At 38.0% G+C, this 27,882-nt stretch overlaps 1 protein-coding gene across 2 annotated transcripts in view; it reads right to left on the reverse strand.

Annotated features, from left to right (window-relative positions):
• LOC145985893 (FAST kinase domain-containing protein 4-like) overlaps positions 1–26,633 on the reverse strand; it is a 69,098-nt gene extending 42,465 nt beyond the window's left edge. The window contains exons 1-2 of one of the 2 annotated variants that reach the window (XM_083120028.1): positions 26,493–26,633; positions 750–892 (exon numbers count right to left, since the gene is read on the reverse strand). In XM_083120028.1, the coding sequence (XP_082976154.1) occupies positions 750–882 (133 nt within the window). In that variant the 5' untranslated portion in view covers positions 883–892; positions 26,493–26,633. Of the gene's footprint in view, positions 1–749; positions 893–26,368 lie in introns of both variants that reach the window. The other variant, XM_083120027.1, reaches the window with a different exon arrangement.
• Positions 26,634–27,882: the final 1,249 nt, after the last annotated feature.

Raw genomic sequence — 27,882 nt, forward strand, 5'->3', positions numbered from 1 at the left:
TGATGTTTTTTTTTAATAGTCTTGAAAATGTATTATGTCTACAGAGAATTGGTATAGCAACATTGAAAATACTACTAATAATAAATCACCACAAAACTTATCAGCTTATCAGAATATGCTTCATATTCAAAACTTACACATGTTTAACAAAATGACCAAAGCATTTTTATCTGTTTTTATAAATTTCATTTACAAGTTTTGGTAACACTTTTGTATAGTGGAAACGGATTTCTTACTTTTTACATAAGAAAGTACTTACGGAAATCAATTTCTTTAGCGTTGTTGAAGTTCGGGAATGTAGTTTTTTTGATCCATTTTAATGCGAAATCATTTGTTCATCTGCGAAAATATCTCTCCGATACGCTATTGCTGCTGCAGCCATTTGCTTTCTGCACATGAGCACAATGTTCCATGTGTTAGATCGCGTAACCCTCGAGTAAGTGTTTCAAACCAGGCCATGTTTTCGCTATAAGATGACGTCAGTAGTATTTTTTAAATTTTTTTTATAAACTATGCTCACCTAACCTAACCGGAAATGGTGTGTGGGTCTAACGTCAATGGTTTGTGGGGCTAACACCAAATGGTTCGTGAGGTATTAGCATAATTTTAAATCCGGGCATGAAAGTAGGTATTTTTCAGTGAACAAGGTTGCAACACTGGAATGTAAACAAGTGCGAAAGAAATTATTTACAGGTATTTCCAGTATACGAAAGTAGTACCTAAGTTTTGAAACTAAGGAGAGATCATACCTTCTGAACAATAAGTTCTCCATTGAAATTCCAGTCTTGTGCCAAATTTTGGCCATTTCACTACCCTCAAATGACACCATTTGCTGAATCCAGTCTTTCCAAGAATTGATATGGCTTCTGTCAGGGACTTCATTCCTGAAGGCCTACAAAATCAAAAATATTAATTTACAGCATAAATATGAAGTGGAATTCTTCAGAACTGTAACATTCCTCTGGTTCAAAAAATTCATTTGCATTGAAGGAAAGTACCTCCATATTCACAGTTATTAATACAAAATATGACTTAAACCCTTGTGTTGCGTTTCTTATTTAAACACTGGACTGATTATATACACTATTTAATGTACACTGACACTGGACTACATTGGAATGGAGTTGACCACCGTGTAGCAATGTCTCTCGCTGTTCTCTCGTACAGTGCGGGTATTTCCCGATAAGTACCACGCCCTGCACAGTCTCCGAAGAAGAGAGTCTGCACTGTCCCGCCACCTAGTGGCGACAAGTATAATGAATACTTAAGATATACAAATTTTCACACATTGATAACACAAATAATAATACATACACTAATCTATCCCAAACATAGTACCCCTCTTGATCGAGTTGATCAACAAAAGTACAACTAATGATCTATTGGAAGAGGCACTAGTTTGTTAACTGGACGTTTATAGGTTGAAGATGACGTGCGAACAGTTGCAACATGCACTAGTCCATCCACACCAGGATGCACTTGTTCAACTACAGCAAGTTTCCATGTAAGTGGAGGTAGGTGATCTTCCTTCACTAAGACCACTGTTCCTGGTTCCAAATTCTTATTTTGGGTGTTCCACTTGGTCCTCTGCTGCAGGGAATGCAAGTAGTCCTTTGACCAACGGTCCCATAGTTGTTGGTACATCTGCTGCAATCTCTGCCATCTGGATAAACTGGATTCTTTGATGTTAGTTAGACTAGGCTCAGGAAAACTAGTTAGGGGTGCACCAATAAGGAAATGGTCAGGGGTTATAAAACTGGGATCTGTAGGGTCATGTGACAATACTGTGAGGGGCCTGGAGTTGAGACAGGCTTCGATTTGAACTAAGAGTGTTCTAAGTGAACTAAGCAGAGTTCCCTACAATTCTTCTCAGGTGCTGCTTCATGGAGTTCACTCCTGCTTCACAAAGTCCAGCCATATTTGGGCTATTAGGTGGTAGAAAATGCCATTTGAATCCTTCCTGAGCTGCATGGTCTTCTAAAGACTTGTTGAAGTCTGATGATTGGAATAAATTCTTCAAGTCTTGTAATTCACGATTGGCACAGACGAAATTTCTTCCGTTATCGCTGTACAAGTTCAAACATTTTCCTCTGCGTGCCGTAAATCTTCGTAAAGCTGAAATGAATGACTTGGTGCTGAGATCTCCGACCAATTCTAGGTGTATGGCCTTTGTGGCAAAGCATACAAATACTGCTACATATGCTTTCAACTTTGATTTGCTTCTAGTGATTGACGGCTTGATGATAATTGGTCCAGCGTAATCAATTCCAGTGTTTAGAAATGGTCTAGTGGACTGTATTCTGGATGGTGGTAATTGTCCCATGAGTTGGTTGGAAATAGATGCTCTTAAATTGAAACAAATTAGGCACTTATGCAGAATAGCTCTGACCACTTGTCTGGCTCTTGGTATCCAGTACTCCTGTCGTAATGAAGATATAAGGAGCTGTGGTCCTGCATGTAATAGCCTGTGGTGTTCTGAAAGAATGATCAATTCAGTTAAATGATGTTTCGGTGGCAATATGATTTGATGTTTGCTATCATATGGTAGCTGCGAGTGTCTAAGTCTTCCTCCAACTCTGAGTACTTGCTTGTCATCTAGGAAAGGATGCAAGTCTGAAAGTTGACTATCCTTTGACACCTGACTGTTAGAAGACAATTCTCGTATTTCCTTGCCATAAACTTCGTGTTGCACGCTTCTAATGCAAGTATGCAACGCTGATCTTAAGTCACTTGCTGACAATGATCCTGTGTGTTTCTCTTGTTTGTTCCTCGCATTGTGTAGAAATCTCAAACAATATGCAATCACTCCTTGAAGTTTCAATAACGACGAAAATCTGCTGATAAATTCTATTGTTGATGCATTTGTGACTAGACTTACTGTAGTTGTTCTTTGTTCTTCAAGTTCGTCGAGTTCAAAGTCAAAGGCCATGATGTTGTTGGAAGTGATAGCCAATCAGGGCCATGAAACCACATTTGAGAGGTGTGTAGTGAGTCTACATTTGTCCCTCTGCTGATTAAATCTGCGGGGTTCTGTGCTGACACTACATGTTTCCAGTACTGAGGCTTAGAACATTCTTGAATTTGTGAAACTCTATTCGCTACAAAGGTTTTCCATCGTCTTGCAGGTGATGCAAGCCACGCCAGTACGATCCTCAAATCGGTCCATAGATTGATTCTACTGACTTCCAATTGTAGTAGTTGTAACACCTTGTGTGTTAGTTTCGCCAGCAACAAAGCAGCGCACAATTCAAGACGAGGAAGAGTGATCCTTCTTATAGGTGCCACACGCGAACGTGAACAAAGTAAATGTACAGTGGTTTCACTATTGTCATTTGTTGATCTAAGATACAAACAACAGCCATATGCAACTTGCGATGCATCTGAAAATCCGTGGAGTTGAATGTCAACCACTTTTCCTTGAACTAGCACAAATCTGTTAACACTATAACGACGGCAACAATGACTATACGTTATTGTCGGATCGGGTCTATTGGACCCGGGGAAATATTATACTTTTTTTTTCAGACGTTCAAATTTTCTAATTTATATCAATGACTGAAAATAATGTTTCAGGTTATTTATTAATGACATTTAACCATTTACATGTTTCTAATATGTAACATGTTTTACAAAAGAACTTTAAACATTGAATAACATACGTTATAATCAGTGGCGTCGCGTGCGGTTCACATACGGGTGTTCACAATATTTTTTTATACTGAATGGAGATTTACTCCTCTCCCTTGTAATTTCATCTTCAATTGAAAAAGTAAGAATAACAGTTCAACTTATTTTCAACTATTTCCCACAAAAATCACGCTATATTTGAAGTAATACATTTTTTTTTATTCAATTAACACCCTTTTAATTACGCAATTTACAATTAGTAATGGTTAGTGCAACCTAATTAGTATAACATGCAATCTCAGGTATGTACAATGCAAGACTACCATACTTCGCAATCTACTTTCTATTACACCGACCATATGTTAACCAACCACATTCATTCAGCATTGAAAGCACGTGCATCGTTAGCGGGATAGAGGGGAGGACGCGTCCAGTCCAGAAAAAAAATATTTTGTATGTAAGATATTTGGGAATTATACAGAATGACCTCGCCCCGCCCACAATAACTTGGTTGGGATGCTTATGATCAATGTAACATTCCATATGTTCCTTCTTCCCTCGTGTTTCGTATTTTCCCTCCTAGCATCATTTTGCCATGGTTCAGAGAGATTGATTTTTGACCATTTAATGCAAGGGTTCTCAAATTTCTTTGCTTCACGGGGCCCTTAGCGTTTCAAGATTTTTCCGCGGCGCCAAGAATGTAGCCCTCTCTAACACTTGCATCAGTCAGTTACTTGTAAGATTGCATGCCTTAAGTTAAAAATTAAACACGTATTTCAAATTCAGAAACATTTCATATGTAAAATTGTACTAAATAAGCACATATTTGAAACATCCATAGCACTGACTAACAATTCAGTGAAAATATTGGAACATTTCGCAGCGCCCCTGCGCCCCTCAGGATGCCGCGGCACACTCTTATTATTAACATATTTACCCGTCGTTGCCTTCTAATCGAGGGGTCCTCGGTTCGATACCCGTGGAGGAACTTAGTTATTCGAATCCCACTTAAAACTGTAGGTCCAGTCCCGATTAGTCTTACCGAGCATAAATTGGACTTAAAACACCAAAAAAATCAATAAAACATATTTACCATCCTTGATCTTATGCATTGCACGAAACTAATCGTTCCAGAGGCAGTCTTTTTGTATAGCTATGTGCAAATGGTAACAAACGCCCAGAATGTGTCCTTTGCCCATCCATGCTTCGAGTGAATTGTTCAATTACAAGAACTGTCCGATGAAAAAAGAATAACAATTCTCTTTTAGATATATTAAAATATTTTTTAAATGTATCTATTACAAACAAGACTACTTACTGATTTGTCCGAATAAGTGGATAAAGAACACACTCTAAATATGCACTTTCAATTATACATTTGCACATGAACTCCCTCCTGAAGGATAACCGGCCGAAGCCTGTAATTGAGCTCTAGATATTACACAGAAAAAAATAAAATTATCACTGTGGGTCGAGTAATTGAACGCCACACACCAACGCACAATGCACTTAATAATGATATCAAGAGAAACTAAATTCTACATTATGCTGGCACTTACCTTTATAGAGGATACAGTTCCTTTAGTAATTTCTGTTGCAACCACTGTAGTGAATTTTACTTGTATTCTACCTCTTGTACAATGTAGAGGTCCGGCTGGTGAGGGCCCATCCTTTTTACTTCAGTTCGTTCTGCTTCGCTCATTCGCGAAAATGGAGTTTCTTTCAAACTCCTAACAGTATTCCAATAGATATCGCTCCAACAGTCGACACCACTCTAACCGCGTTTTGCCGGTTGCCGCCAAAGAGCACAGGCTTTTTTATTGCCCCGCAAAAGGAAGGGAACTTGACCTTTCCAAAAATAACGTGTCCCTTGCAGGTCTCCCACAGCAACAGTGTTGCCAACAACTGAAACGCAGAAGTTGCTAAATCTTCAACATGCGCTAAAAGTTGCTGAATCAAATTTACTGGTGAAAAATGCAAACTATATTTTTAAAAAGTGCTGTAAAGAACAACTTACATCAGGTTTATCCCAACCAATAAATTAAATTTCAATATTTGTGCGTTTATATGTAGATTAAAAAATTACTTAATTTCAAATGAGATAATTTTATGCATATTTCATTTTAACTTTCAAACTTCAAAGAAGAAAATATTATGTGTAGCAAAAATGCATCTCTAGTATTCTGAAAGTTATATTTTGTTCTTCACAATAAGCATATTCCAATAACGTAGAGAGTAGTAAAAATAATTTACTAACATCAATTGATAACTGTTTTCGGTAACAGCTATTTAGGCCTAGGACTCCATACTATTCTGAGTATAGTACCAGAAAAATGCGCGTTCAATTGATGTAAATGTAGTCGGCACTTTCCTTTGCAATTTAATTCGGTGAGAGTTCTTTTTTTTTTTTTTTTGCATTAAAAACGTCGATTACTAAAGAAAGGTTGCACAGTCTGAATGGCCCTTAGCCGCACATGCGCAAATCATATAAACCTTGAAAGATATGTAAATCCTGCAGACTAGTTTCTAAAGAAAAGTCGCTCGTCACTATTCCGTGAACTTTAGCGCCCACTGGAATTTAAAATCCGCCAGGTTTAGCGACTTCACACTAAAGCTTGCAACTATGTAGTGCAGACCGTCTCGAGTTCCCCTAGGCATGCCTTGTATATGCTGCACTCTGGTGCCGAATGCAAGAAGTATTGCCGCTTGAATCCGGGCTCCCAGCACCATATGTTCGCACAGCCCAGTGAACACTTCCGCGGTATAGTGGCCAACAGCCCGTTAGCTGACAGTTCACAAAACACAACACAGCAATTGTGTTCATCGCAACCGTGCAACACAGGAGTCAGTGTTACCAACTATCTAAAAAAGTTATCAGACGTGAAAGACGTCAACTCCGAGTAAATTGTGTGTATATATTCGAACATCAAAAAAGTATTTTTTTCAATTAAATATATGTGTGTGTGTGTGTGTGTGTGTGTGCATTTAATATGTACGTAATTTAAAACATATACATGAGTGTTCACGTGCTCATGCGAACATTATCACGCGACGCGCCTGGTTATAATGAAACCCTTGAGTTTTGAGTATAATAGTTTTCTTACATTTGGAACATTTTTAACATATGTCCAGTTATAATTAATGATTTGTAAGAATTTACATATTTTTATTATCTACTTTTTGTCAAAAATAACTTACAACATCGATTAACATGTGTTACATAGAACACGCGAATGCTGAGTACAAACGTTTGCATTTGCATACATTTCGAGCACACTGTTCTTGTTTTCCGATCGATTTTTGGTGGAAAAATATGACACCTCCTTCTGGATTGCTTCTGTACACCTTGCTCTTCATTTGACCATCCGTTGGCTTGCTGGTCCATTACTAGTTTGCCATTAAGCTCCTTTCCCAGGTACCGCAAGAACCTTCTACGTCTAGCCGATTTGGCTCCCAATTCTTACGGATGTACTGTTTGGTACAAAACAAATGGATTTAGTCCTCCAAGCTTTTCGTTTCACACTGTAGTTTCGTACCATTTTGTGTTATTAGCTGTGCTGTGGAAGCGTCGATTTTCGGCTGTTCATGGAAGTAGAAAGTAGAATCACCACCTTGTTCTTGAGGCAATATGATGCTATCATTAGATCATCTTGAAATCCAAACAAAGTGGAGCAACACACTCGCTGTTTTGTGGCAGTAAACTCTGGCGGCAGCTCTCCTTTGTTCTTTCGCATCGTGCGGACCAGAGTAAGTTTCTTGATAAGTAGATCCCTTGCAAGATATACACTCGTGAAGAAATTATGACACGTGATGTTTCTTCCACTACCTTCGATTTCCTTCACTACTCTCTCTACTTGAATTTTCTCCTTATTACCTCCAGCTTCCTTTCCTTTGTAGATTTGAGCCTTCAAAACATAGGCTGTTTGAGAATCACATGTACTGTCTAAAAGGGCATCGCCCTCTAAAATTGACCAGTTGTTCGTATACAGTCATGATGCAATCAGGAATGTACGCTTCTCAGAGGTAAACAGTCCAAGTCTCGAATACATCTCTTATAGGTTCGAGCTTATCTGGAGAGGAGATACGAGACCTAAGCCTTCGTGTATTTGATATGCGAGCCATTGTATTTCTTCAATTATACACAAGAACTTGTGAGAACGAACAAATTCGTCGTCCAAACTACACAGATGCTTTGCACTAAACAAAGTGTGCATGAAGATTTGTTCAGAAAGTTCCGGAAAATTGCAGCACCTGTGCTTTGAAACCAACAAACTGAAATAACCAACAATGGTTGTGCAGACTATTATCGACAAACAAAAAAATCCTTTTCTGCAGTATCCGTCTGCAAATTATGATATTTGTTTTTCCTGGGTAAACTGAACAGGCAAAGGGTACTGTATACGATTTCAATTGATTGATTTGTTTTATTTTACTTCGCAGTTTGTGCCTCTTGGCTAATTTGCGAAAATGGGGATGAGTGATGAAATGATGAAATTGATGAATGGACATTTACAAAGAACTATGCCCGAGGGGGATTCGAACCCGGGACCATTGACGTCGCAGTACGATATGGTAACCACCCAGCCACGGAGTCCAGGAATACGCTTTTCAAGGTTGTGACTGTCGTTGAAAAGTCACAGAGGCGAAGAGGGATATTTCTGCAGTAGAATAAATAGGCCTATATATTTAAAAATTTAAAGGACCCGTCCGTCCGCAATACATTTTCTGACCAAACTTAAGAAATAACCAAAGATTACAATAAATGATTTCAAAGGCCTTCGAAATTGACGAAAAGTCACGGAAGGAGAACACATTGATTTGCAGCATTAAAAAATTAAACAGGTATAAAAATTGAAACCGGGCCTAAAAGACCCGTCCGTCGTTAAAGTGTTAACTTGTATCTGATTAATGTGTGGTAACTGTTGAAACAAACGTTTCCACTCCATGTTGAGTTGTTCTGGTAACTTATCGTCCCATTCCATGTTATGGAACCATAATTGTTGTAGAAATATCTTGTAAGAAATTACTATTGGACTCACTAGTCCCAAAGGATCAAAGATTGATGCGACAATAGAAGCTACTTGTCGTTTAGTGATGTTGTCTTCAAAACATGACACTATCTCCTTGTTATTTGCTTGCAATTTATCTGTGACTGGATCCCACGTGAGGCCTAAAGCCGTAACGCTCGCTCCCTTGTCAAACTGAAATGGTAGTTGCATTTCTCTATGAGTAACTGGTACTGCTTCAAGAAGTTCTGGATGATTAGAACACCATTTCTTCAAAGTGAATCCTGCTGAATTCAGTAAATCGATTAGTTCTCCTTGCAATTGTCTAGCTTCTTCAATACTGTTAGCTCCGGTGAGGAGGTCATCAACGTAAACATCTCGTTGTAAAACTTTGGATGCATTCGGAAACTTGGTTGCTTCCTCTTCAGCTAACTGCTGCAATGTTTTGTTCGCCAAAAACGGTGATGATGCCAAACCAAATGTGACTCTTGTGAGCTCGAACGTTTGTACTGGCATATCTGTAGATTTTCTCCAAAGTATGCGTTGAAACTTAGTGTCATCTGGATGAATCAGAATTTGTCTGAACATCTTCTCGGCGTCTGCCGTAAATACAACATTGTGCGTTCTGAAGCGAAGAGCTATAGACTGAAGATCGTCATGTGTGGTTGGACCGACCATCAGTATATCGTTTAATGAGACTCCATTTGTTGTTTTTGCTGATGCATCAAAAACAATTCTAGTCTTCGTGCTGCTGCTGCTAGGTTTGAATACTGGATGATGTGGTAAATAGTATGACAAGTCATCAGCTTCATTTGGATCTGCTTGTACTGGCTTCATGTGTCCCAACATTTCATACTCCTCGAGTATTCTGCTATACTCCTCTTTCAACTCTGGTTGTTGTTGAAACCTCTTCTCTAACTGATGTAATCTGAATAATGCCTGGTTGTATGAATGTCCTAGCTCTGTATGATCTGATCGAAATGGGAGACGAACAATGAAATGCCCTGTTTCTTCTCTGGTGGTGTGTTGATTGAAGTGGTTTTCACAAGCTACTTCTTCAGCTGTTTTTGGTCTCGAGTACATTTCCTCCAACTCGAAAAAACGCCGTAATTGAGAATCCAAATTATCCTCCATGCGTACAAAACATGCTACTGTGGGTGTACTAGGCTGTACAGGCTGTTCCATCCGACCAGCTAAAATCCAACCTAATTCAGTATTTTGAAGAACTGGATAGTTTTCATCTCTCGTTTGTCTCTCAGGAAGAAGTAAGTGCAAGTAAAGTTCCGATCCAATTAGTAGATCTATCTCTTCTGGTTTGTAGAAATCTGGATCTGCTAACTCAATGTCGGTTGGTAGGTTCCAATGTTCGTGATGAATAACTTGAGAAGGTATGTTCCCTGTGATGCGTGGGAGTATCAGACAAGTAAGTGAAGTCTGACACTCTTGAGCGCAGCTGAATGTCTACACTGTGCTTGGCTTCCGATGAAACATTATTGATTCCTCTGATTGGAATATGATTTTTCTGCTTTCGTAACTGTAGTCTCTGAACAAGATCTTCCTTGATGAAATTTGACTGAGACCCACTGTCCAGGAGAGCTCTACATGTATGTGGCTGTCCTCTAGAATCGATGACTTCTACTAAAGCTGTTGATAGCAGAACGTGTGATCTTGGTTTACTCTTAAATGTGCAGTATGAAGATTGTACTGAAGTTGTCCTTGCAGCTTCGTTCCTCGTGTCTGGTGAGTCATTCCTTGGCTGGTCTTGCCTTAGAGGACCTCCTCGTTTACCGCCTTCGTCTGGATGCAACAGTGAATTGTGTTTCAATCCACAGCGTCTACAATTACCTGAAGTACAGTTCCTAAAATTATGATTCGATCTGAGACAATTATAACAAAGTTTGTTGTTGCGCACACACTCTTGTTTCTGCTTCAGACTGGCGCCTGCAAAAGACTTGCATGAATATAAGGAATGTGCTAATTTACAGAAAGAGCATTGTGTATTTGTAGTTGTCAGGTAAGAATTTGACTGACGGATGTGTTTCTGTTTAGGGCTAACCTTGTGTTCATTGACATTTTTGTTTATGTGAACAGACTTCATTGATTCCAAAGCTTGACATTTTTGTTCTAGAAAGGTGAACAGTTCCTTTAGTGTAGGGAACGACTGATCGGTATGGCTTAATTCCCATTCCCTTCTTGTGTGAGAATCAAGTTGAGCCAAAAAATGATGTATCAAAATAACATCTTCTAACGGTGTTTGTAATTCAAGGGCTCGAAGAGCATTTAAGTTACTGTGACGTCATTGATGAACTGACGTAATTCTGTGGCATTTTCCTTGTTAATTGCGTTCACATGTAAGATGTTATTGACATGACTTGCTGCTATCAGTCGTTTATTTTCATACCTATCTTTCAACAATTGCCATGCAATATCGTAATTTGAATCAGTCATGGGCAAAGTATCGATAAGTGTTCTTGCTTCAGATTCCAATGATGAACGCAAGTAGTGGAATTTCTGTATTTTTTTGGAATATTGTCATTTGTGTGAAACGTGGGTAAAGATACCGTGGGTAATTTGATGTGCTTGATGCCTAATGATGAATCATTGTTTACAACATCCGATCCATTTATAGGTGCTGCTTGTGCGTGTTTATGTTTCTCTATAATGGATTCCATTTTACCCCGTACCTTATAGTAAACTTCTTCAAAATCCTCCCTGTGAGGTTCATGATTTTCGTTTATATCTTCTACTTCTAAACGTGTTTGAACTTCATCGTATTTTTCCCACAAAGGTGTTAAATTCTGTAAATGGACCCTTACTTCTTGAACTTCCCCCGTATCTTCAAAGGAATTGACAAATGCTTGTGTTCGTGTTAACTGGCCCCTAAATCCAGCTCTCTTACGTATCAACACTCTTTTCTCTTCTTCATCCATCGCGAAGGAAAGAGGGCAAGATATGTAGGAAGTATAGTACGTGAGGAAAGAGTAAACAATATATGGTGCGAGCCTAGCTAACTACTGACCTTGATCTGAAGCTTCCCTGGGTGTTGGCGATGACGTCACTTCAGCCGACAGCAGGATACTGTAGAGGATGCTCGAAACTGTCCAAATTTATGATACTCAGTCCCGTGATGAGTTATCGTAGCAGACAACTTATTGTCCACTGCATACTACCGTATATAACTCTGTCTTATAACAAAATATTCGACGTACGCATGATAACGATATGGAATGTATGTTCAAACCACACGCGTAACGGTTGTGATTGAAAATTACACGTAATACGTAATAAGTACTGTGACAGAAAGTTCTACGATTGAGCACATAACATGCAACCATATATTGACGTAAGTACGAATGTCAGTACACATCTGTAACTGGAACACTGCATACAAAGTCACTTCAATACCGGGCGAAAACACTCGTTCTTTCCATGGCGGGCGAGTTGAGACGTTTGTTGTGATGCGTAACACGTCATATCTCACAGAGATTGTTCACTTGGTAAACTAATCCTGCCCGGAGATGACCATAAAATGTTGCGTTTCTTATTTAAACACTGGACTGATTATATACACTATTTAATGTACACTGACACTGGACTACATTGGAATGGAGTTGACCACCGTGTAGCAATGTCTCTCGCTGTTCTCTCGTACAGTGCAGGTATTTCCCGATAAGTACCATGCCCTGCACAGTCTCCGAAGAAGAGAGTCTGCACTGTCCTGCCACCTAGTGGCAACAAGTATAATGAATACTTAAGATATACAAATTTTCACACATTGATAACACAAATAATAATACATACACTAATCTATCCCAAACACCTTGTATTCCCCTTTCCAATCAACATGCAAATATTTTCTTGTCGGATCTATGGAGTTCTGCAATACAAGTTTTATGGATAGACAAAGGGTTACACATTGGAATGAATGAAGCAAAAATTAAAAAAGGGTGAAAAAAATTGTTGAATATGATGCCATGGGTTTTCTGAAATTAAAATACTTCAACAGGACTGTCTTGCAATGAAGCTTTTAGCATGAGAATAATGTAAACAAAAAACTAACAACCTAACCTATTTCACCACCAAAATAATGAACAATTTGTATTGTAATTTTTATGCATTCTATTGTACAATATCACCAGAAATGAAGCAAATGACTTCTTGATTATGAGATGAGTATAGCAATTGCATTTCCTGAAAATCCCAAATACAGAATCTGAAATATACGACTTTACTCAGGCAATGAGGCATAGACAGGAGGTTTCAGGTTGTTCTGCCTGAACAGAAGTTCCTTTGAGAGTATTCTTTATTGTTTCCACTTATTAACATCCACTCTCATTATCACGATTAGCCAAAAGTGGTAGAAAATGATGCAAAATAAGGAAAATGAACACAAAAGGTGTAATAAACTTGTGAAGAGGTATGTACTGAGAACAGAACAGACTATCAGGCTTTTATGTTATTTAGCAAAATGGGACATCCCTAAGAAGTCAGTTTACACCCCCCCCCCCAAATTGATTAGGCACAATTATTACATCATTGTTATTATTAATGTATTACTATTATTATCTATTAAAGTATGGATCACATAAATGATACATCATAAACAATAAATCAAATATGATCTCTCATTGTAAAAAGGTGTTTATTAAAACCTCGGTATGACTTGCATAGTGTTTCTGGTCCCTTCTGAACAACCTTTGATGTTAGTCCTACCCTGAAGTTGAGGAATGTCCCAAGTATTTATCAGAAGAACGAATCTTTGTGAAAACAGCTTTATTCCTCACCAACCATTCATAAAACTCCCCATGTATCTTACATAACGTGATACTTGTCCTTTGAGTGTGTCAAGAAGCAGGAATTTAAATTCTCCATGCAGGTCCGTATTGAAACTATGCGGTTCTTGGCCATGCTTATTCACTGCTCTACAAAGAACGAAACACACACAAAATAATACAACCCACAATGCAAGATAGCTTAACAGTAAACTGATGTCTGACAATGTTCTCGACGACAATAGAATATTTTGATTGTTATGAAGTGATCGAAAAGCTGCCAAGGCGCTGGTTTAAAAATTCCATTTTTTACAGCATGAAATGTCTCTAAAACTTAAGCCTGGATTAGGCCTACATTGGTCAAGTACATGGGAAAGTAGCTGGAGCGAGTAGGGTAAAGTGAGCTGCTCTGCTTGTGTAAACAACTGGGGAGAGTAAACTCGCCAGTACTCACCCCAATAGTCAATAGACTCGACCGAGTTGCTTCCTCCCCTATAATTTTTTTCACTTGTGCGTAATTTCGACAGATCACTCGGTCAATGTAAACGCTTTCTGAGGAGAGTATAGAGTTTGTGTTGTGAGTTTGCTTGCATGTTCTCTTTTTTTAGAACTGGTGCCGGAATTGTCGATTATAGGAACAAAGAAAGGAAACATAGCGTACGAGGCCATAAGTGCAGGATATTGATGTATTTAGCAAAGGAGAAGAAAAACTGAAAATAAAGAGTTTACGTTTTACGTACAACCAAGAACGATTGAAAATTGAAAGAATCAAGGTAGTTTTCTTTCTAGACATGTTCTCGTTCATTATTGTACTCATTTCTCATAAAAAGAGTGTGTAAACAGTTTCAGAGCTTTTTTTTTTAAAAAAAAAATCTCCGACATCAATGGGTTCCAGTAAATCTTCCACTCACTCGACCAATGTAAACCAGCCTTTACACTTGGTTTTCAAAATAACCCCTAGACTTTTATAAAATGGGACAAATAGTGTCCTTTAAGAATATCAACAGGACACACCTCTGAAATGGGACTGTCCCTGTCAAAATGGGATGTACAGGCACCCTATTCTGTAGGCAATGGCAGGTAATGCCATGGTGATTTTGTTGCCCTATGGGTCAACTGTACTATACTGTCAAAATAGTAGTGCACAAAACATAATACTAGGTTGTTTTTAATGTAACTACACAATGTAACTAATAGGAAACATCAATTTCATTGATATTTGGTTCTGAAGTGTGACCTGTGGTATCATAGATATCACCCATGTTACAGAAGCTCCTAAATCTTTTTAGCAAAATTACTGGAGGAGAAAGATGTAGTAATGCTAAACATACCAAAGCTGTACAGAATGGGAAAATTAATAACCATAACCAAATTAAAAGAGTGTCAATATATATTTATCAGGGTGTCTACAACTTTGCAAAAACAAAATTATCTGAGCTTTATGGATTTTCCAGACTAAATCGTAGATTATGACAAATAAAGATGCATTTCATTTTAAGTAAATTTCATGCACAGAAAGGCTAATCGGGACTGGACCTACATCTAAAAGTAGGATCCGAGCCACTGTGTGTCTCCACCCGGTACCAAGGCTGGGAGAGATAAAGATGGTGAATGACCAAATGATCGTGTTTAACAACACAACCTGATTGTGTTGAAGAAGATACAATTGAGTACACTGACGAAAAAGTGATGCTTATCCTGACTGGAAAGATAAATCCAACACTTGAGTCTGAATGTGATTCGCCACCCCCCTCCCCCTCACAAACACACACACACAAAAGAAAACAGGGAATGGAAAAGAAAGCATGAAGTAAAACTGCTGGTAGTCGACAACCCTCCCATCTCAGATCAACCCTTTGCCATTGAACCAGATGCATGCTGCCCATTGCGAATGTACATGTTGCTATCCAGACAGATACTAGTCACACCATACCAATAGGCTAGAGATCCATACTTTCTTTTAATTCAAAACAGGATAGTTCATGCTAAAAATAACCATCACTGAAATGAAATATACAGCCAAGACATGTGAACATTCATTCACCAGATGGAAACATTGAGTTTTGCAAATTGTAAAATTTTAAACTGTAATATTAAATAGTTTTTCTTGTATGTACGCATTGCTTGCATTATAGAATTATTTTCCTGTAGTTTACGGTTATTACAAGCATAAGAAAACAGTTTTTCTTTGTGACATTTCAGAACACACGCTCCTTTCATCAGACATTTATTTTCATTTTGACTAAAGATACAGTTATAACAATGGTTAGTAATTTTTAAACAAAAAGAATCCATTATATAATGGATGTTGTCAATGTTACATTGCTGTAATATAGCAACTTAACTGTGAAAAAAGCAGTCGGTTTTATTTTTATTTCAGATTTTTTTAAAATTATGAATCCCAAATATCATCAGGTAATTCAAAGTCATCATTGTTTTCACAAAGTCTCTTGATGTTTTCTGTTACATTAAATTTTAAAGATGGTGGCTTACTCCATTTGTGAAAAAGAAAACTCCATACTGGATCTATGTTACCATTTTCATTATTTAATTTATTCCAGTGTTCTTCTGCAATGAACGAAGCTTCCCAGACATTCAACTCTGTGTTTCCCGTTATCTTTTTAAAACACTTCTCTTTTAAATCAAATGCTTCTCTTCGATGATATGAGTTGACAAACCTGTTCTTGGGTTTAGATTTATAATGTCCAAATCGTGTTCGTGCCATCTTATTGCCATTTTCCTTGCTGTTTGTCCCACATAATCCTTTGAACATGAACAACTTATATTATATATTCCTGTGGTTTCCACATCTGGTAGAGAGTTTCTCATTTTGAATTCATTAAATGTACATTCCAAACTTCTTGGTGATTTAAAAACAATTCTGAAATTAAAACTTCTACAAATTTTTGCAATTTTATGTGAGAATCCCTTGTGGAATGGAATGCACACAAATTTCTTTTCAACAGATTTTTCATCTTTGTCTGTATTTCTCTTTTCCTTTAGTTTTCTTGCGACTTGTTTTTTGATTTGGTTTATTCTGTTAGTGTGAAAGCCATTTTCATTTGCTATGTTAAAAAGCCTTTCTTCTTCATTTTTGATATCCTCATTATTAGAACACAGTCTTTGTGCTCTCAGGAAAAAAATTAAAAATATGTTATCCATTGTTATACGCGAATGTTCTGAATTGGCATGGATGTATTTTTCCCCCGCTAATTATTTCCTATGGACTGATGTTTGAAGTGTTGAGTCAGTTGTCTTAATTTGCAGATCAAGGAAATAAATTACATTGTTATCCATGGGTTCGCAAGTGAATTTTATGGGACGATGTGATTCATTTAACAATTTAAATACGTCCATGATGGTGTTCTCATTTTTAGCAATAATTAGCACATCATCTACATATCTGATGTAGAGTTTGATATCCGCACCTATTGCATTAACAATTGGAGATTCTATGTAATGAAGGAAAATGCTGGAGATGATTCCGGATACAGGGTTTCCCATTGATAGACCATTACTTTGCTGATAGATTTTGCCATCAAATATAAAGTAATTGTAATTTCCACATACAGTAAACCATCGAACCATTTCCCATGATTCTACTGGGTTAACCTTCATCTCAATAAGCCATCTGTGTAATGCATCTGTGGCACCTTCTATTGGGACACTAGGATATAAATTTTCAACATCAAAACTTGCAATATGATACTCATTATTCCAAACACTATTTAACACTGAATTGTGTTTGTTGTTTAATTATAGCAAGTCTTTCAACTAAATATTTGGATAGTTTGTATGCAGGATGTGTGAAAGTTGCAATGATGGGCCGTATTGGAGTTCCCGGTTTGTGAGTTTTTGGTACGAGGGTCACTATTTATATTTTGAGCCTAACAATGAAAAAACAGGAATTTGGCATTGAAAACTGTTTTATTGTTTTTAGAAGTATTCTCCTTTATGGTCAATACACTTTTGCATTCGTTCGAACCATTTGTCAAAGCAGTTTTTCCAATCTTCTTGAGACACCTCCATAATATGGGTTTTGAACGCATCAACGGCATCTTCCGCCGACGAAAATCGTTGTCCACGCAATTTATTCTTGACATTCGGGAACAAGAAGAAGTCATTGGGTGCCAAATCAGGACTGTATGGCAGATGACCCATCAATTCGATTTTTTGACTGTTCATAAAGTCGGTTGTTAGACGAGATGTGTGACAGCTGGCATTGTCTTGATGAAGAATGATCCGACGGCAAACTGTTGTGTACCATTCAGAGTTGACCGTTCCACGTTCCTCTAAAGGCACAGTTGCCACATGATCAGTTTTCCCAAAAAAATAGGCGACCATTTGTTTCGATGTGCTTCGAGCGCGAACAACTTTTGTTGGATTTGGTTCATCTTGAAACACCCATACAGTCGACTGCTGTTTACGTTCCGGCTCATATGCATATATCCATGATTCGTCACCTGTTACAATCTTATATACGTCTTTTGAAGCACCACGATTGTATTTATTGAGCATTTGTTTGCACCAATTGATGCGAGCGTCTTTTTGAGTTTTTGTCAAATTGTGTGGGATCCAACGAGAATATACCTTTCTCACAGCTAAATGATCATGTAATATTTTATATATGCTGGTGGAACTAATGGCTATGGTTGCCTCAATCTCACAGTATGTCACATGACGATCTTGCAGTATTAGGTTTTGCACAGCATCAATGTTTTCTTGAACAACAACTGATTTTGGACGACCTTCGCGAATCTCGTCGGTGAGCGAATGGCGGCCACGATTAAATTTGTTATACCAGCATTTCACAGTGGCAAAGGATTGGGCTTCATTGCCAACTTTGGAAGTAAGTTGATCGATGCACTCTTGTCTTGATAATCCACGTCGAAAATTGTAAAAAATCATTGCACGAAAATGTTCACAATTTAATTCCATTTTATTGTTGTCGTGCAATCTCCAAGGCAACATAAACAACACAAATGAAGCTATTGACAAAACATTTGAAGTACGTTATGGTCAATAATGCCAGACGATTCCATGCTAATGTCAAATTGCACCTAACTTCAATCAGTGTTGCCAAGGCTCAAAATATAAATAGTGACCCTCGTAGTCCAAAGGCAATCGGCAGGGTTGAATTTTTGACAATGAGTTTTTTCTTCATTTCTCTTGGTATCGTGATACTGCTTTAAATTACTTTCTTTACCTCATTTATTATTTTAGTTATAGGGTTTCCAGAGGTTTCCGTGAAATTGTTTACTTTGAAACATTCTTCCATTTTTTCTTCATAGTCCTTAATTCGAATAAGGACAGGTTTATTTTCCTTGTCCGATTTTATTAAGAAAATGTCGTTTTCTTTCAACCAGATCTTGAAACTATGAACTTTTTCCCTAACCTTAAAAGCTCTTTCTCCAGTTCTGTGTTTTGGACCTCTGTTATTCCTTCAGTTGTATTCAAAACTTAACCGTTCATCAAGAGCATCATGTGTGAGACTTCGTAATTTTCTCTTTTCCTCCTCATCATCTAAGGAATTCAGTGAATACACAAAATCTTCCTTGTGTATATAAGCACTACCAACTGAAAATTTCATTCCGAATTGAAAAATTTCTATATACTCATCAGGTACTTTAATATCCGTAAGATTTATAAATAATCTGTTGTCAATGTTCGTAGTTTCTATTTTACCAGTGACATTAACTGCTTCCCTTCTTTCATTGTTGTTGTATATAACTTGTTCTTCTTGAATTAGCTGGTAGAATTTCCTATCAAGTCTCCTTTCTGAAAGCTTGCTGTAGTGTTCTACAACTTGTTGTGTAGCTCTGTTTACTTTATCCCATATGAGTGGATGCAAAGAATTTGACAATGTTATGTGGAGATCATATGTCTTTCGAGAAAGGCTGTCCAATTCTGAGTACGAGTCTTTCATTAGTCGTCCTATTATTAACATTTGTAGCTTTCCTTTAAATTCACTGGTGTAGGTATTACGAGTTCTAACTTTCCACTTCAAAAAATTTGGCACTGAAACGTCACAAAGAAAAACTGTTTTCTTATGCTTGTAATAACCGTAAACTACAGGAAAGTAATGTAATATTAAAGTTTCGGTACAATTTTCGTATCCCCAAAACTTATTTCTTCAATTTTACTGGAGAACGTACTTACCGAAATGAATTTCTGTATACTTTACGAAGGTTTGGGAAGTGTTTTTTCCCCTCGCTTAATATATTTTGCCGGTAAATCATGTATTTTTCAACATTAATGTCTCTCCGATGCACGAAAGCTGTTGCCTCCATGTCCTTCCACTACGTGAATCAAATGTTGCATGCGTTCGATGATGTAACCCCCGGTCAGTGTTTCCAACCACACCATTGTTTTCCAAGAACATGACAATTTTGAAGATGACAATTTTAACTATGTTTGTCTAACCTAACCAAACCTAACTTTGCCGTGCATGGTTCGTGGGGCTATTTATGAATGGTTCGTGGGGCTATTTATTTTCCAACCATATTGCGTATAACGCAAGCGAAAACAAACAAACAAGAATTACTCGATATGTCGAAAGTCGAGATTATTTACTTGAAAAAAAAACAACAAAATGACACCTTCAAGAATCCTTAGGAATGCAGAATATGTAAGTACCAAAGTGAAAAAGAAGAAAATAAAGGAATTTCAGATGTTTTGAGGTTACTGAAATTTTACCAAAACGAGAAATATATATTCCACGTTGAGTGCTCTTGGAAGGAAAAAGTGACATTGAGGCATATATTCCTGCACAAATCTAGTGAAAGCAAAAAATGCCTACGTTGTTAGGTAGCTAGGTTTAGTTCTCTTAGCCTGAATAATAATTTGTCATTGTATTTATGCTAATGAAACCTAACCTAATCTTGTAGGCATTCCTCGTCAACATAATGAAAGAAACTGTGCGTAAACAACATGGACGCGAACAAATAGAGAAATACATTGCTATTAGAAGCAGGAAAAACATTTTTCAATGCTAGTGGAACCCAACCTACACTAACCTTGTAAGCACTCGTCATCTGAAATAATGAAAGAAACTGTGCCTGTGTGGATGGGTCTGCGAAACGAAGGGTCTCACTTATCGCACAACACTTGAGCAACCTTGTGTTCTGACATCACGTGGAAAAGCATTTTTATTGTAGCCTAGTTTGGGTTAGTTCTCTCAAAGAATAATTTTTCATTGTATTTATGCTAATAGAACCTACTCTATCTGGCCTAACCTAACCTCGTAGACATTCCTCGTCTGATGTCGGAACACAAGGTAGAACTCTTGTGTGGAGAGGAAGACCCCGAAACAAATGACAGCAACTGTGCGTAAACAATATCGATGCGAACGAATGGAGAAATGCATTGCTTTTAGTAGCAGGAAAAACATTTGGTACTAGTTTACTATCCTTCGGACAAATTTCTACAGAAGAAACTACTTACCCTAATAGGTTCTTGTAGTATTGTCCAACATCGGGAAGGTGTTTTGTGTGAAATTCAGGTAAGTTTTCCATATCCTGGAAACGGATTTCTTCAAATTTAAAAGTTTGGGGCTCACTTGGGGGCAGGTGACCCCGGCCAATTTTTAACATGCCTTCAACAGGGAGTCTATAGAGAAAGCCGGGGAGCGGAGGCGGGACCGCGCAAGCGGTTGGGGGCGGTAGGTCAATTACCCCAGGGGCAGAGCCCAGAATCGGTGGGAAATTTTGAAAATTTTTTTTTAGTTTAAATTTCCCATCGATTCCGGGATGGATAGCCGCAAAAACCATTCACAGAATGTTCCGCGAAGCAGATGGGTAAGTACGAATGTCAAAAATTGACGAAATTAAGAAGTTATAGGTGCCTGAAGGATAGTAAACTGTTACCAAACATTTTTTGCACGCAATAATATAATAGTAATCTGAAAAGTAACACCGGAAAATGGAAGTAGAAGGTACGTACTTTCAGGGGTTATAAATTTTGTACGTCTATTTAGTGCCGTGAGACCAAAAAAACTATTAAAATATATATTTTTAAAATGTTAGACGATAAACTAACAGCACAAATCATAAAAATGATGAGAGATTAATAGATATCGCCCGAATGGATTTCTTAATTTTTACAGGACAAACTACTTACTGAAATCAGTTTCTGTAGCATTGTCGAAGTTCTTCAAGGTATTTTCTTTTACAGAAACTGAAAACTTCACCATAGAATTCTGCAGAACAAGAAATAATCACTTTTTTAAGTAAGGAACTTGCATTTTCTGTAAAGCGACAACATTATGCCGTTGTTTCCATTATTTACCTTGAGATGGCGCAAGCGTCGAAAGTCACGCGGTCTCGCCAGTGTTTCCAAACGTGCCTTTTTTTGGAGATATTTTTCTCTTTTTAACTATGCTTACCTAACGTAACCTAACCTTGCCGGAAATGGTTCGTGGGGCTATCGTGAATGACTATGGGGCTTTCCATCAATGGTTTTTGGGGCTATCCATCAACAGTTCGTGAGGCTATCGTGAATGGTTTTTTGGGGCTATCCGTCAATGGTTTGTGATACAAACCTAATACACGAAATTAGGTATTTTTCAGTAAAAACACTGCATACCCACTCCAAATCGACAAAACACAAGCACGATGCGCAATGATCCACAGCTGTGCGCGTCATATTGTCTGTTACACAAGCGGGTACTACTTTACTATACCGGAGACACCTATCAATGATTTATTTCGCAATTTTTAACATTGCTAACGTACTATTCTGCATTGCGGAATATTTCTTTAGGTGAAATAATGAATTTCTAACGAAAATAATGTATATTTCTTACATTAACGAGTACTTAGTGTTGTTCCTTATTTCCCACAAACCATCCATGGGCAGCCCCAAAAACCATTGACGTTAGCCCAAAAATTCACGATAGCCCCACAAACCATCACGAGGACGAGGTATGCCTACTAGGTTAGGTTAGGCCTGTTAGGTTAGGTTCTATTAGCACTCCTTTCGTTCAATTTAGCATATACGGACAATACGAGAGCATATTGTGCTCTCGTGCAGAAAGCTAATGGCAGCAGCAGCAATACCACGTCGGAAATAGATTTTCGTAGAAAACCACATGCATTCACATTAAAATAGATCAAAACTATAGTGGAGCCCAAGTTAAGAGTTCAGTATGGGCCCTTATGGGCTTTTACTTTTGAGATCACCACCCCTAAACAAGTGTGATTCTGTCAGAAACAAAAGTCGTTATCATTCGAAGAGAAAATAATAAATAAGCAAAAACCAGAGGAAATGTAAGGCTTTGATGGTTTACACCTTCTTTTGCAATTCGGGCCATCAAAAAAGGACGTTTTCCTTTCTTGTGTTTACTGCGATTTGGGGAGTTAAAACTAACAGCCGTCCGATGGTTGCCACGTGCTGCAAACACGTGTTGGGAAGAGGGAAGGGGGCGGGGAATGGCCAGGCAAAAGTTCGTGAATAGGCTCCTGTCGGGGGTCAAGTGGTTTGTTGTTTACGCGCTTTCTCATTTTGGGTATTTGTTGAAGGAATTTATTATTATAATTATTCTACAACAGCAAAATGGCAAGGGGTGGTATTATCAAGCATAAAAGTGTCCAGAGTCTTACATGTAAAGAGAGACAAATTGTAATAAATATAAATATACTTCAAGCAGAAAAATCCCGGTAAAAGTGTTAGTTGGACTGCAGGCGAAAATGCTGAAACGACTGGAATTTCGTTCAAAACTGTTTACAAAATTAATAGCGAAGCGATTAAAGGTCCTCTTGCAACACCAAACGAGCAGAAAAAACGTCAAGAGGTACGCAAAATCCAAAGACTTCGAATATAACTTTAATACGAGGCGATGTGCGGCGAAACTTCCCAGGTACATTGTATATAATACATTGCCGGATTTTTCGGGAGGAGGTTCACTTGCCCCTCCCAAAATGATGACTATTATGAAAAGTATTGAGAGCGTTATATTAAAAGATAAAAAAATGATCCAGCCATTTTTCCTAGATAGTTAAAAGAATGTCAGTCTCCTTTTTGTAATTATCCTTCATATGAGTAAAAATACAATAGAACTCCTTTTATTTCACACCTCTACTAATAATTGATTGATTGAGTTTTAAGTCCAATTTTATGCGCAGATAGGTTAGTTGGTACTGGACCTACAGTTTTATGTGAGATACGAAGTACTATGTGCCTCCAGCAGGTATCGAACCCTGGATCCCTTGATTATAATGCGACAACGGAAATTCTGCTAATGCTATCCCCTTATAATCGAAGGACCCTGGGTTCAGTTTCCTGGTGGAGGTACATTCTAGGATGAATTATACATTGAAGGCTCAGTTCCGATTAGTTCATCTGACCACAAATTACACCTAGAACGAACCCTTGCAATTATATTGATGTGAATGACGTGACGTGTCCAATGGGCGTATATGCTGGTCATAACTCCTCCTTGGATAAGTATTCCTAAAATAAGAGGGTCAACAGCAGGAGAAGATGGCATATGAGGACCCGCTACTAAAAAGTATACGTACTACCCCCCTCCCCCTTCGAAAACACTGGGCACAACACTGATATAAGGGTGCTCTTTGATGTGTCGAATAAGTTGCAAATCTGCACATTATATTTCCAATATTACGTAATGCTTACAGCATATTCTGTGAACGTCCCAGAAAAAAATAATCTAGACCCGCCTATGACTGTCGAGCTGCTGCTGTGCAAAACGAATAGAGGGACAAAACAATAAAGACACAACAAGACTTTCTGTGCGGCCTTACGAGTTGTTTGCGAGCACTTACAGGTCGGGGGGAGAGATTTGCTTTGGTGCATGCCGGTAATGAACACGGTTTTGTCTCAAACGAGACAGTGTGCCGATAAATGTGAAACAGGCCTCCCCGATTGCACAGTGGTAACGTCCTGGTTTGATACCCTTTGGAGGCATATAGTGGTTCGGATCCCAGTTTAAACTGTAGGTCCAGTCACGATTAGCCTTTCTGTGCAAAAAGTGGACTTAAAGGGAAAAAACACGGTCAACGTACACGATTAAATGGACAGCAAGACGTATGACAAGTATATTCGGGAACAGTTATTTGCAAATCTCCCTCCATGGACCGTCATTTCTCTGTACCACAGCCGCATGAAAGAACAGCTTCCCATCAAATCATGGCGAAAGGATTTGTATTCTTGTATTGAACAGTACCCGTTCCGTTAATCACTAACTTTTGTTGCGGCGTGTACTACAGCAGAAGTTCGATGCACGGCGGAGCCTTCTTCCACTGCGCACCATGTGGCAACACTGTCCCCATAAGCCCCATACTGAACTCTTAAGTTGGGCTCAACAATACATTCCCGAACATCAACAACGCTACAGAAAATGATTTGCGTAAGCACTTTCGGTACTACTTTACTCTACCCGAGACACCTATCAATGATTTATTTTGCAATTTTTTACATTGCTAACGTACTATTCTGCATTACAGAACATTTCTTTAGGTGAAATAATGAATTTCTAACGAAAATAATGTCTATTTCTTACATTAACGAGTACTTACTGTTGTTTGTTATTTCCCACAAACCATCCACGGGTAGCCCCAAAAACCATTGACGTTAGCCCCACGAACCATCACGGGGACGAGGTATGCCTACTAGGTTAGGTTAGGCCTGTTAGGTTAGGTTCCATTAGCACTCCTTTCGTTCAATTTAGCATATACGGACAACATCGGCTGTTAGCAGAAGCAATAGCACGTATTGTGCTCTCCTGCAGAAAGCAAATTGCGGCAGCAGCAATAGCGCGTCGGAAATAGATTTTCGTAGAAAACCACATTACACCGGATGAAAATGGATCAAAACTACATTCCCGAACATCAACAACGCTACAGAAAATGGGTAAATTTCTCGTAAGGGACAAACGGATTTCATCAAATTTGCAGGAGAAATTACTTACCGAATGCAGTTTCTTTATACTTCTGGAAGTTCGGGGAAGTGTTTTCTCGCATCGTTCATTGAATTTTGACGGTAAATCATCTATTTTTCGATATAAATGTGTGACCGATGCACGGAAGTTCTTGCATCCAATTACTTCCAGGTGGATGTAGCCTGTGTGTGATGACGTAATCCTGGTAAGTGATTTTGTAACTGAAGAAGATACGTTTCCACAAATGGTTTGTGGGGCTATGTGTCAATGGTTCGTGGGGCTATGTGTCAATGGTTCGTGGGGCTATGCGTCAATGGTTCGTGGGGCTATGCGAGAATGGTGTGTGGGGCTACGCATATTGTTTTCGAAACCAATTTTTAACTATTGTAACCTATAGTGACCCTACCTAACCTAACCTTACCGGAAATGGTTCGTGGGGCTATGCGTCAATGGTTTGTGGGCTACGTAGATATTTTTGGGTGCAGTTGGGTGGAAACACTGCATGCTGAGTACGGTAGTGAAACTGTGATCGCCATTTTGCGTGTTACCGAAGGCAAAAAGAAACGAAGAAAACTTACTCAATATGTCGCAAATAGAGCTTATTTCCGTGAAATAAGCGAAATGCCACCTTCAGCAATGTTTCTCAATGCAGAATACGTAAGTACGAATATTCAAATTAAATAAACTAGCAAATTTCAGCTGTTTGTCCCATACGAGAAATTTACCCAGAAAATGATTTGCGTAAGTACTTTCTCCTGTAAATTTGAAGAAATCCGTCTCTGGTATAGTAAAGTGTTACCGTACTTTCTCCTGTAAATTTGAAGAAATCCGTCTCGGTATAGTAAAGTGTTACCATTTCACCTTAAGGAATCTTCCGCAATGCAAAATATGTAAGTATCAATGCTAAAATTAACGAAAGAAACGAGTGAGAGGTGTTCGGGCGATATTGCATAATTACCAAAAAGATATTTTTTTAAAAAATATGATAGTAAAATTTTGGCTTCGGTACCCCTTTCTACATCCTCGATTATTCACAAAAGTATATTCATGTATTAGGTTCAACATACCACACACAAAAAATCATCCCAGAATTCCAATATCCATGGGAAAATATTATTACTGATATAGATTCTGAATGGTCTCAATATATCAGACACACACGTGAAAGCGTGAAATGCTGTAATAACCTACTATAATTTAGGTTCCTATTTGAAACAAGCCCAAGAAAACTGTTATTCAATAAACTTCCAAATAATTCATTATTCCTGAACTTGTTTCATCCATATTCGAGACCACCGAAAACACTAGCGGAAAGGGCCGTATTTTGCGAACAATGTTTGTATTTGCCTTTGTCGCCTTCGGTACACACACAGTGTAATGACAAATTAAAATCAATGTTTCTAAATAAAAAGTTGTAGCAATGCAATTTTCTTTTTTTCTCGGGATCCCGAGCAGTCGGGAAATACCGAATGGACGTTTTAAAAAGTTGTTAATTCTCGACGCTTTATGCATTGCAAGTGTCTGGAAATTATCGGAAATTGGTTGTTTTTACTCCAGAAAGGCAAAAACAATCACTTAAGTGAAAATTACTTGTAGAATTTGAGATCTTCAGAGCTTCGGGAAATTTCGAACATTTCCAGTCCCAAAAATTTCCCGACTTGTCGCGAAATGGTGGATTTTTCCCGTCCCAATGTCTGTAGGGCGATTCACGAAAATGACTACAAAATCAAGTCTACAACGAAGTAGTAGTTTTTAGTAGTAAAAGATGTAGTAAAGTGCGATTCACGAAACCGTCTACTAAGAATCGACTACATCTTTAATTGTCTACAGCGCACGGCTACAAGGAAAGTGGTGAACTTGGCGAAACTAAGCAATATCTATGGAAATAATCGATATTTTAATCGATTGTTGTGCTATTTCCTTGACATTATCGATGCATGTCGTACTTCGAGATTCCGAGAGTTGTTTGTTTACGCGAATGAATATTTACACAAATGAAATTCACTCCTTACCTCTTTATCCGTTCCAGTTAGTACAATACGCAGATGATTTCTGTTTTTACTGTACTACAGATGATGCAACCCAAGGTATAATTAAAACACAGAGATTAATCAACACCATTAGAGAATGGTTTCATAATGCAGGATTAACCTTTAGTGAAAATAAATCCAAAATCATTTGCTTTAATAACAAACTCACAGATAGTTATCCCAATAATATTTTACAAATTTCTGACATCCCAGTGACAGATTCTCACAAATATTTAGGTGTACATTTTGATAGACGTTTTACATGGAATACACACATTTTATATTTATTAATCAAAGGTCAAAAGTTTTTAAACATAATTCGTAGCATGACAACAACAAAATGGGGAGGCCACCCAAAAATTTTACTTCTCTTTTATAGAAATTGCTTTCGCTCATTTTTCGACTATGCAGCTTTCAGCTACGGGGGAGCAAAATCCAATCTACTCGACAAAATAGATATATTACAAAGAAAAGCATTGAGAATTTGTCTAGGTCTTATGCAATCAAGCCCCAATGTAAGTGTTTATATGGAGAGTAAAGAGACTTCTTTG

This window comes from Lepisma saccharinum, chromosome 3 (assembly GCF_977018435.1).
Source record: "Lepisma saccharinum chromosome 3, izLepSacc3.1, whole genome shotgun sequence".
NCBI lineage: Eukaryota > Metazoa > Arthropoda > Insecta > Zygentoma > Lepismatidae > Lepisma > Lepisma saccharinum.